Source organism: Lygodium microphyllum, chromosome 19 (genome assembly GCF_053477565.2).
Source record: "Lygodium microphyllum isolate KBCC chromosome 19, Lygodium_microphyllum_v1.1.10, whole genome shotgun sequence".
In the NCBI taxonomy this organism is placed as follows: Eukaryota; Viridiplantae; Streptophyta; class Polypodiopsida; order Schizaeales; family Lygodiaceae; genus Lygodium; species Lygodium microphyllum.
Window position 1 is genome coordinate 23,056,420 of NC_141153.1, and position 13,771 is coordinate 23,070,190.

Sequence of the window (13,771 nt, forward strand, 5' to 3'; positions counted from 1 at the left end):
GTATTCCATTATCTTGTACATCATATGTACATGTCTCCCATATACACAACTATCGTTGAAAGATTGTACTACTCTAATAACATACTATACCTTCATCAAGCTCATAGAGGACTAAGTTGAACAATAAACTCAAACTTGGTCCTCAAGCTCTAATAAAGTTACTTAAAGATGTCAATGCTAGAAAATCTTGTTTTGACCTTGGTTGAATATATGTATCAATGGGTATGACTTCTATCACCTTGTTTACACTATAAAAGTCAATGACTTTGCATTTAATTGCTTCTTATTCATGGACTTGTAGGCACATCACTTACAATTTAGTTTTTTTCTTGTGGGGGGCCGCGGGGGAGTTTCTCTCCTAAGAATATTAATATGATTTATTGAAATCTTGCCTTATTAGAATCTTGAAAGATTAGTGCTTAGTCCATAAAACCTTGTGTCATAGTGGTAGGTCCCTTTTAAACTCGATTGGTACTACTACATGAATTTATTACATACCATTCATGTATTAAGCATGTATTAGTGCCTAGTGAAACTTTAGTTTATATAAATTTTTAGTTTAGGAGAGATAGATTTTTTTTTGTTTTTCTTTACCCTGCTCTCAAAAAAACATAGTTGATTATGATTTGGAGTTCCTTATCATTGTTCGTGATAGTAGCTAGAGCCCTATATTTATAGGTCTATTTCATCATCCAAAGATCATAAGTAGTAGGGCTCATGCATGTTTATTATGGGTTTGGGGATATTGGAACTACTAATATAGTTAAATCAATCCCAAAATTGAACAATGCTAAAATATGTGATTAAATAAGCGCATTAGCATTCCTAAATCTTTCTCAAAATCCCCTTTCCAGTTTCTTACTTACAGAGGCAACCTCCTTCTATGCATGAGGAAGCTTCAAGGGGGCTAGGGCTTGCATCTTGTTATTATGATTTTGATATGAAGAGAAACTAATTATTAGTAAGCTTCCATTTTGGAATTCAAAACCATAGCTAATGATTAATTTATTGTTATTGCTTGGCTATGATGGATCTAGATCTTAAACTCAATTATAGGGTGATCAAGTCTTCCATGTATTAGTGACAATTGAAGTTCCCCTTCCCTATTGCTAATATATTCTTGCATCTATTTCCAATCTTGTATTTACTAAGCTTTCCTCTTCCACATTCTTTGTAGAAATTATTGCATTATAGTCAATGAACACTAGTCTTATAGTTAGAAACTCAGTTTGAGGGGGATTCAATCACACATGCACATGCTTCCCTAATATGATAGGCTTTAACAAATATTTCATACTATACCTTTGAAAAAAGGTTCAAGCTTGCAACTTCACTTGGTCACTAAGGTATTTGGAGCTATTACACAAACTAACAATATCCAATTCAAACATTTCATGTTATGTCAATGCAATTTTCATAATGTCTTTCACCTAGTAAAAATGTATTTGAGGTGCTTTTGATTAGAAGTGGTACCCTTTTTTTGTTCCAACAAAAATGTTGCCAATAGAAATATAGTAGAGTTTTCAATTATCACATTTTCTAATTGCTACATTATGTTGGTCACATTTTTGTAAATGTTTTCTTCTTATTCTTGAGGATTTGTCACATTGTGGGCATGTGAATGTTGGTGAGATAGTATTGTGAGTCATGATATTTGAAACACTTGAATATATAAAAGTTGAAATTTGTCACTGATTTGCAAAAGGTTTGTATGGCCATGAGTTTATTGTCTTTTCTAGCACAATCTTCTCATAACTCTTTAGAGTGATAATAAGGCCCTTCGCCTAGGAATTGTAAAGGACCATGTGGAAATTATGCTTTCCCATATTTGAAATACAATTAATGTGTTTTAGGATTGTTATTGTGTTGCATCTACAACATTAAATCCTTTAAATTGACTTGGAAAAAAAGAAATTGATGATCAATTCTTATAGGTAAGACCTTTGATATCCCTCCGATGATACGGAACTAGTTGTGAAAAATGTTTATGTGGATAGAGTAGGCATTTAAAAATCCACATTGTTTGATGTACCCAAAATAACTAAATAACCTAAACAATAAAAGTAAAGTTGAGATGAAGTATAAAGTTACTTAAAAGCAAAAAAAGGTAGGAGACATCAAGATTTTGAAGGATCTTGTGAAGCATAATGAGCGGCTTAGATCCTTACATCTATAAATGAAACTATAATGAAGTAATTCTGAGGCTCTTTTATGCTCAAAACTACTCAAAGCCAAAAAATAGGAATTCACAAACCAGGCACAAAACTTTTTGTAAACAATATTCTTGGACCAAAAAGTAACCATTGTAGCCATTTTGTACAACTTTTCAAAATAATACATTTTTTCTTTGAATACATCAAATCAACCAAAATCTTCTTAGGGATTTGCACTCTAAATAATATAGGGGTTAAAAGAACATTCCTTACATACTATAGTGAGGAAGGCTATTTTTGTGGGCTATATGTATGCAAATCATCCATGGAAATATCATGCCAACTAAAGTGTCTCCTTATTAAAGTGCTTTACATATATGAGAATTCAAATTATAGTTTACATATAATGGTCATTGACCAAAAGCATTAGAGAGGAACCACAATTGTTTTAAGCATATTGCTCAATATAAACTTGACTACTCACATAAAATTTCAAGAATTCATGTGAAAGTTCTTCCAAAATTAGTAAATCTATTCTATCATTGTTTTAAAGATAGTTTTAGCTTTTAGCCACATTTGTGGCTCAAGCACGGAAGTGGTGTTAATACCACACTACTTTTTAATAGATGATTGAGACTTAAAAGTAAGATATTGATGTAGCCATGTTCAACTTGCCTTGCAATGTTGAAGTGTTTAAACATGCATAGGAAACTATTATCCAACTTCTCCATTGGGAAAATTTGGATTGAGGTGGGTTGTAGTTTACACTCTTTGTATTCAAGTAGGTAGGAATAAGAACTTAAGAGGTAAAGATAACTAAGGCCCTTCTATGCAAGGAGGTAGCATTAATTATGGGGATTAGAACTACACATAATTGTGTAGGTTGGGAAGAGAACTAATTAGGTTTGAGCTCAATTACATACTTATGATCAAAGGTAACCCTCATTGCATCATGATGGAGAGTACCATACTCTATAGCAACTCTCAAAAGAGACCGTTGTAAGACACTCCAAAGGGGTCTTCACCCTTCCTCATGAGGACAAAGAAGATAGTCTAACCTAGAAAACAAGAAGTATCACAATAGACTTTCTTGGTATCACCCGTTCCAACATAGTGCAAGAATAACAAAAAGGGAGCAATCAAAATGATATTGTAGGTTTCCCTTTGGTTGTGAGCTATGGAGTCCACTTGTTCTTGTAAAGTTGCACAAAAGGCACAAATATAGTGGAGCACACACAATTGTGGGGAAGCTCTCATCTCATAGCATCCATGAGAAGTATAATGTGACTTTAGATCTAGTTTAGATGAAAGGGATGCCACATGAGCCATCATGGGGAGACCTTGTGGAGCTTGTAGCAGTTGCCTCATTAAACATTGAAGGTTGACATAGCACTTGTCTCCTTAGAGACAACTAGTGTGACTGTGGAGCTTGTAGTAGGTGGCCCATGAGAGACCACTAATGTAGTAGATGAGTTAATAGCACTCACCTCATTTGAGTACAGTAGCGGGCTAGACTTTGAGATTGTACTAGTGGCCTCATTGGAGGCCACTAGTGTACTTGAGGATCTTGTACTAGTGGCCTCATTGGAGACCACTTGTGTACTTGAGGAGCTTGTACTAGTGGCCTCATTGGAGACCACTAGTGTACTTGAGGAGCTTGTACTAGATGCCCCATCAGACATCCGTGGTGTACTAGAGGAGCTTGTATTAGGTGCCCCATGAGCTACCACTAGTGTAGTGGAGGAGCTTGTACTGGTTGCTCCATCAGAGACCACTAGTGTACTAGAGGTAGTGCTGGGTTGCAGTGTGGTGACCAGGATGTGGAGCTGCACGTGCGGCTTCGGCTCCTCGGTCTCCATTGTGCCCATGAGCTGGCCGCGGCAGATTGGGCAGGACGAGTGGCGAGCCAGCCACGTGTCGACGCACGATACGTGGAAGCGGTGGTGGCATTGGGGCAGCACTCTGACCCTGTCGCCGTCTCGGAAGTCAGCCAGACATATGGCGCAGGACGAATCAGAGGACGACACGTTGTCTGCGTTGGGGCCTTCTCCTTCTTTTGGTGTGCCGTGACCGGGGGGGGCAGTATACGACTTATCTGATGATCGATAGATGATCGTGGGGAGAGCCCTGATCTCCTTCTTTTTCATGCCTTGATCTGCGGCAGCTGGCATATTATTATCTGAGCCGCCATGGCGGCGGCGGCTGCCGCCACCGACCATCCAGCAGCTCCTCAGCATCCACTTGATAACCGTATTCATGGCCAGAGCAGCGAGCAGCACAAACAGGATAGCTGCCGTGATGATGACGATGTTGATGTCGAAGCCTGAGCTGTTGATGTAGGCCGGGCTATTGGGTCTCGTTTCCTCTGGATCCGTATGAGGTGATGATGATGATGATGATAGAGCTCGCCGATGCTTAATTGCAGTGAAATAAGCGCCATCGCCCATTGATGGCGATGACAATGATAGAGCTTGCGTATGCTTAATTGCAGTGAAATAAGCATCATCGACCATTGATGGCGAGGATGATAATGATACTAGAGCTTGCCGATGATTAGTTGGAGTGAAATAAGCATCATCAGCCATTGATGATGATGATGAAGATGAAGAATATGATAGAGCTTTCCGACGCATATACGTAGTGTAATATGCATGGTCAGCCGCAAGCTGAGATTGTGTGACTAATTTGATCCTTCTTGGTGGAGCAGACTGGCCAATTACTTGTTGCCCTTGATCTGCAGAAGGATGCATAATTACCAGAACTTGGTATTACCCTCGCTAACGAGTTCAATAAACTTGCTCGAACACCGATCCGCTTGCTTCGAGTATGTTTATACCCCCTCTCTCTCTCTCTCTCTCTCTCTCTCTCTCTCTCCCCCAACAACTTGCCACCTTGCTACTTTATATGTACTATCATCCCTTTGCCAAGAATATAGTACACATTAGTCTTGCAAAGTCCCCATTACATTGACCCATCAAGGGATTAAAAAGGGGCACTTTGCACCGCACTCATTATATATAACTTATCTCTCTTGAGCCCACATCCCATTAAGTTGATTATGAATACACTAGAATTGCATAGTAAAGATGGAGGCTTTGCATCTTTGTATGATGACAAAAAATTATTTGGTCACTAACCGGGAATAGTGTAGATCACCTAGTTCACTCAACCTACATGTAATATCTCAAAAACCAACATATAATATTACTACCTACCTTTTAGCCACTAAATGTCCCTTTTCAAAACTTGACTATGGTAAAATAAAGCACATAAGTATAATGAAAGTATTACCTTAAACATTCTCACAATCCTTGTCCTCTTACATCACAGTCTTCATCATTTTTCTAGAGTACAATCATAATCATCATCCTTTTCCTTGAACCTATCTAACTAGTATGATTGTGCTTTCACTTGATCCTTTTTCTTCATCTTTATTAACGTTTCAATCAAAATCTCAAAATGTTAATAATTTATTCTTAGATATACATGGTTTTAACATTTAATGCTTTGGGAAACATTAGGTATTTGATGTTTTTTTACTTTTATTGAAGTGAAACTCATATTTCTCATGTGATATGTACAATCCATTATCCTTCTAAGAAACACCCTTAAAGGTTTTGAGCACCTTTGACCTTCGTGGCACCTTTGCTAGCTCCCACTAATCTTTCAAGTCTTAAAAAGTTATTGCAACCTATTTCCACTATAAAAATGTTGGATACAGGAGATTGGACAACTCTAATGCTAGTAAAAGGTGCAAAAGTAAAGCAAGTCTATCTTACTTGCATTTTATCCCATAAGCATGACCTTATATTTGAATCAATGATATTATTGATGGTTTTTATCTACAAGGTACTTTGCAATAAGCGGAGAAACTCAAATGTGAGAATCACATGCTTACTAGATCCATCAACATTGATTTCATTCATGATGCTATTCTCCAAAAGGATCTAAGGATTTATTTCTAGAGAACAATATTGTGTACATTATGATAAATTTATGTAAATAAACATCACACATAAGTCAAACATTAGGTAACAATTTCATCATCTTGAAATTACACTAGATCTCAAATTACACATCACTCGACATTCATGATTCACAAGTAAACCTTGGGATATAATTCGAAAAAGTAATGTATGAGGTTGAACACCACTAGAACAAGTAAGGCACACTATTAAAAGAGACACATTAGAATTGATGTCATCAAAAGATTATATATTGACTATATGCAATGATTTGAATGTGATGAATTATATTTCTGAGCATATAGGTTGAAATGGTGCTTCTAAAATTTAAAGATGATAATAGTAATTTTCTACATAAGGTGAGATCATTGAAGTAAAAGTGGGGCCTTTCAAAAATTGTTTATAAAGCACTCCTTTAATTTTTCCAATGTTGATTTGATGGTGATGAATCTTGTCACTCGAAACGAGCTCGAAAGCTTATGTCTTCTTAGCAATAGTGAAAATGAGGATTATACCATTTTTAAAGGAAAAGAGATAACTCTTATCAAGATTGTCAAATTTGTGAAAAATAACATTGTATCTAATTTCTAATCGCTTGAAATATTTTGAATGTTTCTCCTCAGGGGGTTCACTATACATATATCATGTATATCACGTGCATTCAAGGTGTACTTATAAATACTCCCATCTATGAGTGAATTCCTAAATAAAACACAACCCTTTTCTATTCAATCTATAAATAGTCCCTTTATATGATACCCTCTTGTATATTAAAAATGTTTAAAAGCAGTATTTAAAAAATACCTCACACAATGGAAAGAAGGTATACAATTGAGCTTAGCAAGAGACTCATGGATCGCTATCGTTGACTTACACACAATAAATTTTCATTAAGATTATAATAGCACAGTAAAAAATTTCAACTTTTTCATTATTTCCAAGTAGCATTCTTAAGTTTATTTTTAATCCATTTTCATGTGCTTTTCAAAATCAAATTTCTATTCCAAACCTTGCACTCTAACTTCTAACAAGAAGTAAAAGTCCCATCATTGTTTAGTATTGAATAAGGCCTACGGCATAATGGTGGCTTACAACAACTTTTGAGGCCTGCCATAATGCTAGTGTTAGCTTGTTGCACAAAAATAAAAGCATGTGTGGCTTCTATTTAGACCTTTACATATTTCTCTACCTTAGATCCCTCTCCATTAAAGGAGAATGGTTGCATCATCTTAAGTAGACATCCTTATCTAGTACACCTCCATGTATAAGGCATCTATCTAGGAAAAATGTTATAGATAATCTTTAGAATGCATAAGAGAGAATGTCAATCAACTTAAAAAAATCATTTTGGACTATTAAGAGATTAGTAATTGACATGCAAGTCAAGATACAAGACAAACATCATTTTGATTCTCCGCCTTTACTTTAAGTATATCCAAAGCTCAATATTCTTACATTATCTAGTAAACACAAATAACAATCTCAAGTGCTTTACAAGCCAATTTCCAATCCAGTCATTTCTAGTCAACCTAGTATGCTTGACCAAACATTTGCTTGCTCTAATTACCTCAAGGAAACCATCATAACTCATATTGAAAATTAGCTTCCATTATTCATCTTTCTTTGATGGAAGCATTTGTGTTCCTTCCTTTTCTAGAAGCATTGTCTTCCCAAACCTCATGTGAGACTCATAGTCATCTCTATCCCAAAAGAAAATGTAAACTTTTTAACTCTTGGAAATGGTTAATTGATTAATCATTGTTATAAGAACAAGCATATTTCTAACTCATGTTTACCCTACTTGTTTAAACAAAATAAAATTTCCCTCATGATCTTCAATTATCCATTTTAATGATTATGCTAGTCCCAACTTGACCTCCTATGTAATCTCAAGCTATAAGTAGATCTTCTACCTTGATACTTTTTTGTATGATACCAAATGCAAGAAATCGTTTGAAAACCAATGGGAGGCAACCTTTTAGTAGCCAATTGAAATTTTTAGACTGACCATCTATTACTATTATCTATTTTGGATTGTTAGAACAACTAATGATAGTTGGAGTTTTAGTGCATCTAGTTCTATGCTACAAGTGAAACACAAGCATAACCAAAAGTAATCTAGGAAAATTTGTGATGTACTCTAAGTGTTGTATGGTAGGTGGTGCATAGATCGGTCGCCGTATGTGCACGTAGTGAGCGTCAGAAGGTCCCCAAGAACAAAAGAACTCTTCTTTTTATACAAAAACCAATGAAGAAAGCTTGCACAACATGAACAAGAGACCAATTGGGTGAAATCTCCCCCCATGCCTTGTGTGAGCGCTCCACAAAGCATGTATTTAATATATTATTCATGTTCAAGCTCAAGAAATAGCCCAATTTACAAAATAGCATGCTTTTTCTTTTGAGTTTGCTTTTAAGCCACTAAAGAATTAAAACTATTGGGCGCCCAAGAAGTCAGGCGGTACCCAAATACAATGTCCAATACAAATATTTAAATTGTGTGTCCATGTGCATACAAAAATAATAAATAAATATCAAGCGCTTTAATAAATAAGCATGACAAAATATAGGCGCCATGCTTAAGATACGCGCCCATAAAAAATTGATGATATTTTGAATATACGCTATCCTCCAATGCTTCCCACTGCCACCGCTACTTGCTCTACACATCAACTGAAGCATTCACAATTGTTAGAAAAATAAAAAAATTAAACCGACAAAAGTGAATACCTAGCAGTCTTCAGCTACAAAAATAAATTGGTTAGAAATCAATCCTAACCTTAATTTTTTACCAGTGCGCACTCTAAACTCATAAACGTTTATTAATTTAAATATGTATTTTGTAGAATCACCCGCTATGGAATCACCTATGCACACATAAAATTACCAAAACACTCGAAAAGGATAGGCGGCCATCGACTTTTTGCACAAAGAATCCACTTTGTGTATGAGCCCCAGTAATAATAAAATTTTACGAAATCCATCGCAAAACCTCACCGAATCCACCGTGGAATATGCCTCTTGGCATCATATCCCCGGGGTGGGATAGCAATTGTCCTCAATTGCTATTAGCTCAATGTGGAGCTAATAGAGTGGGAAAAGCATTTAGGTCTCTAGCGTGCATCCATTGGGCCTCTTCAATAGGATGATTTTTAAACTTGACCAAATATCTAGAATATCTACGGCCAGTTCTAGTGGTCATAAAGTCAGTATCTATAATAGTTTCAGGCTCAAGGATTTCAGTTTTATCATCTAGCAAAGGAGGATTTTCATAGATAGGGTGTACAGGTAATTGGCCTCTAAAGGGTCGTAATAAATTGATATGGAAGGTATTGTGGATGTTCCAATGTTGTGGTAGTTCTAGTTTAAATGCATTGTCATTGATTTTGTGTATGATCTTGAATGGTCCATAAAATCTAGGTGCTAATTTGAGAACGGGGTGTTTATCTACACTTTGTAATCTTTATTTTTCAATTCGTAAACCAAACATAATCATTAACTTTAAAATTCATAGCCTGTCTTTTCTTGTTTGCTTATTTTGTGTATGATTGCTGGGCTTTAGCAATCATATCTTTAATTTCATAAAAAATAGTAGCATGCATGTTAGTAATATCATCAGCAATCTGAATTTTGTTTGACAATGATGTAACAGGTGTAGGCAATCGATATCCATAAATAACTTCAAATGGTGCTTTCTTTGTAGCTACATGTGGTGTGTTATTATATGCAAATTGAAGTAAATGTAGATATGTATCCCATGTATGTGGTTTTGAAATGGTGTAAGCATGCAAAAGATCTAAAATAGTACTGTTAGTAGCTTCTATTTTACCATTTGTTTCAGAATGAAATGTAGATAAAAAATCAATCTTTGTTCCTAAGTTAGCAAACAAAGTAATCCAAAAATTATTGCAAAATCTAGAATCACGATAAGAAATAATGACTTTTGGTAAACCATGGTTAGTAAAAATAATTTTCAAAAACAATTGAGCAGCTTGAGTGAGATGTAGTTAAAGTTTTCTTACATGGAATAAAATATGCTTGTTTACTAAACCTGTCTACAACAATCCAAATCATATCATGGTTAGCTTTAGTGTTAGGTAGAGCAGTGATAAAATCCATTGAAATCTGTTCCCATGGTCGTGATGGAATGGATAATGGCATTAGTAAACCATATTGTTTACTATGGTGTCTTTTAACTCGTTGACAAATTAGGCATTCAGATACAAAGTTAGATACATCAATGTCCATATGTGGCCAAAAAAAATCTTCAATCAATATATGCAAAGTAGATATAATTACTCTATGACCTTGATATGGAGGACAATGAATTTCATGCAAAACAAATGATCGAAATGGAACAATCACACATAAACTTTTTTCATAAAACATAAATCCGTTAGTGTAAGACAATGAATCAATAGGAATCCAGTTATTTACAACTAATTTATTCCAATCAACTTGAAAAGTAGGATCCTGATAATAAGTATCTTTCATAGGGATAAGGGAATCAAATGATATCACATAAATATTTTGAATTGTCGGTCTTCTACTCAAAGCATCAGCAACAACATTCTCTTTTCTAGGTTGATATTGTATAAGGGGATGAAAACTTTGAATAAAAGCGGCCCGTTTAATGTGTCTATCAGATATTTGTGGTTGACTAAGAAGATGTCTAATGCTTTGTTGGTAAGTTTTGATCATAAATTCAGATCCCATTAAATAATGTTTCCATTGACGTAAGGCTTGTACTATAGCTAACAATTCTTTGTCATAGGTAGAATATTTAAGTTCAGATGGTTTGAGTTTGCAACTAGAGTAGGCTATGGTCTATTAAAGTTAGGTAATTGTAATACATGAGCATGAGTTAAAGCATGTTTCAGTAAATCAAAGGATTTTTGTTGATTGTCTAGACAATACCCTTATTTAAGAGTTTTGTCAAAGGTAATGCAAGTAATGAGAAATTCCTTACAATTTTTCTATAAAAGCGAGCAAGACCTAGAAAAGAACATAATTCATGCACATTTTTGGGTATGGGACAATTTAAAATTGCTTCTATCTTTTTAGGGTCAACTTTAATACCTTTTGATGAAATAATATGTCCTAGATATTCAATTTCTGTTTGGAAGAATTCACTCTTTTCGGGGTTAGCATATAATTGATTGTCTTTTAACAACTTAAAAACTAAAGACAAATGTTCATAATGCTCATTCTCATTTTTACTGAATACTAATATGCCATCAAAGAAAACTATGACACAATGCTAATGTTTCAAAAATATGCGATTCATCATGCGACTGAATGTGGCTAGTGCATCAGTTAGACTGAAAGGCATAACTAGAAATTCATAGTGTCCCAATTGTGTTCTAAATGCAGTTTTGAATATATCAGATTTATCCAATCTTACTTGATGATATCCAGATTTAAGATCTATCTTACTGAATATGGCAGATCCTTGTAGTTTATCCATAAGATCATCTACCCTAGGAATCAGATATCTATTCTTAACAGTAATTTTATTTAGGGCACGATAATCAATGCACATGCGATAGGTATTATTTTTCTTCTTCACTAATAAAACAGGTGCACCAAATGGAGAACTACTAGGTCTAATTAATCCTCTGTTAAGCAATTCTTCTATTTGGTTTTGAATTTCTTTCTATTCAATTTGGTTATGTCTATATGGTGCTTTACATGGTGGTTGTGTTCCAGGAATTAAATCTATCTTATGATCTTCAGGTCGTGAAGGTGGTAATCCAGGTGGTAAATCAGTAGCAAAACAATCTTGGAATTGGGCAAGAAATTGTGTATGCCTAGGATGCATCTGTTTTTCTTTAGCTTGAAGTTCATTTACTCATATTAAATAGGATTTGCTACTTTTGCGTAATGCACGTTTAGCCTGAGTATGAGTAAGCAGTGGAAAATTATTGGAAGCATACATACTATGCAATGTGATTTGTTTTCCTTGAAAATAAATTTTAATTGAATGCATAGAATAATCTATATCAGGATTGTATTGATGACGCCAAGGCATTCCTAAGATAATGTCACTAGACTGCAAAGGTACAACTAAGAAATTTCTTCTTTCAGTATATTCACCAATTTTAATTTCTAAATTATGCACCTCTTGTGTTCCATTATATCTCGTACCTAAGAATGCAGTCTTGATGCGATAATGTGTAGAAACAGTTTGTAAATTCAATTCTTTGACTAACTTTGTGGAAATAAAGTCATGTGTGCTCCCATCATCATGTAAAATAGTATTCTCTTTACCATGCACAAAACATTTCATTGTTAACAAAGAATGGGGAGTTGGCATACCTGGCAAAGTATCCGAAGTAGTAGCAATGTCGTCATCATCTTCCGTAAAGTCCAGCATTTATTCACGTTCTTCATCTTCTATTGCTCCCAGATAGTTGATATGGACAGATGGCTTTTTGGATTGGAAATTGGCTGCTAGATGTCCAGGTTGATGACATTTATAACAAACTATGGGTTTTGTTGGATACATTATTGGTAATGGTAGGAAGTTTAGGAATGTTGGGATTTGACTGTGGAGATGGCTTAGGGTTTGGATTTGTGTTTGATGACAATGCAGATGGTCGTGTCCAAGATTTACGGAATGAAGATGGAAGAAAATAACTTTGATTGAATCTTCAAAAATTTGAATTGAATTGTTTGGAACCATAATTACCATTAGTTGGAAATTGTTGTGGTCGTTTGTCTCGTCCGCGAATTTTGTCTTCAGTGTCATGGGCCAAGGAAATTGCATCTTCAAGTGTTGTTGGCTTGAACATATTGACTTCCGCATAGAAATGTCCAAGTAGGCCAGACATAAACTTGCGTTTATGAGTTGCTTCAGGTACATCTTGGAGCATACGTAGTTGCAATAGGGCATTCCAAAAACGTTTAGTGTATTGTGAAATAGGTTCGCGATCTCTTTGTTGTAGAAGATCCCATTTCTTGATGGCTTTTTCGTGGAATTGAGGAGGAAGGAAATTTTGCAAAAATTTCTTTTGGAAAGTCTCCCATGTAGTGGGACAATCAACGCTCTTGCGGACCATAGTCCACCATAAAGATGCTCGGTCAACTAAATGGTTAGTGACACATTTAATTTTGTCTTTCTCAGCATATGTTTCTTCATAGAAGTAATCATCAAATTGACTAGTAAAAGCAAGTACAATTTTTCTATCGCGTGATCCATTGAAAGTATGAAATTTGAAGTTTCTTTTACTTATCTTTATTTCTTTGCGAATGGATTGGGGTTCAAGTGTTGCATCTATGGTACATCATATAAGATCTTCGGGTTGCGATCCATCTTGATCAGTGGTAGATCATTGCAGATTGGCCAATTGGGCTTGCAAAGCTTGTCGTGCTCTTCGTTCCTCTTGAAGCTGCATCATAATCAAATCCAACTTTTGCTCCATTGTTGGTTCGGGTAGATCACCTTCAGACATAAGATCATCCATGTTTTGTTCAGTCATCCTGCAAAATTCCAAAAGACCTCACACACTCAAAATCTTGTTAGCGGGATGAGCATAGTTCAAAGGCAGGTTTACAAGGCTTGTATATTGTTTGGCTTTTGTAGTATCTCTCCTTTACGATTACGGAATTTGTTGTCACAACCGTCTTCCAAGAGAATAGTGTTGCGCATAG

At 35.4% G+C, this 13,771-nt stretch overlaps 1 protein-coding gene across 1 annotated transcript; it reads right to left on the reverse strand.

Moving 5' to 3' along the window:
* Positions 1 to 2,364: 2,364 nt before the first annotated feature.
* On the reverse strand, positions 2,365 to 5,021 carry LOC148019653 (uncharacterized). Its single transcript, XM_087699769.1, has 2 exons — positions 3,717 to 5,021; positions 2,365 to 3,686 (listed from the first exon to the last, which is right to left on the reverse strand). The coding sequence occupies exons 1-2, from the start codon at positions 4,901 to 4,903 to the stop codon at positions 3,521 to 3,523; spliced, it is 1,353 nt and encodes a 450-aa protein (XP_087555895.1). The 5' UTR covers positions 4,904 to 5,021; the 3' UTR covers positions 2,365 to 3,520.
* Between the last annotated feature and the right edge of the window lie 8,750 nt (positions 5,022 to 13,771).

Excerpts from the sequence above, each read along its gene's own strand:
- LOC148019653 (XM_087699769.1), bottom strand. The coding sequence starts at position 4,903 with ATGCATCCTTCTGCAGATCAAGGGCAACAAGTAATTGGCCAGTCTGCT. Across the intron at positions 3,687-3,716 it reads GAGGCCACTAGTACAAGATC|CACTAGTACAATCTCAAAGT; the intron begins CTCAAGTACACT and ends CTCCAATGAGGC.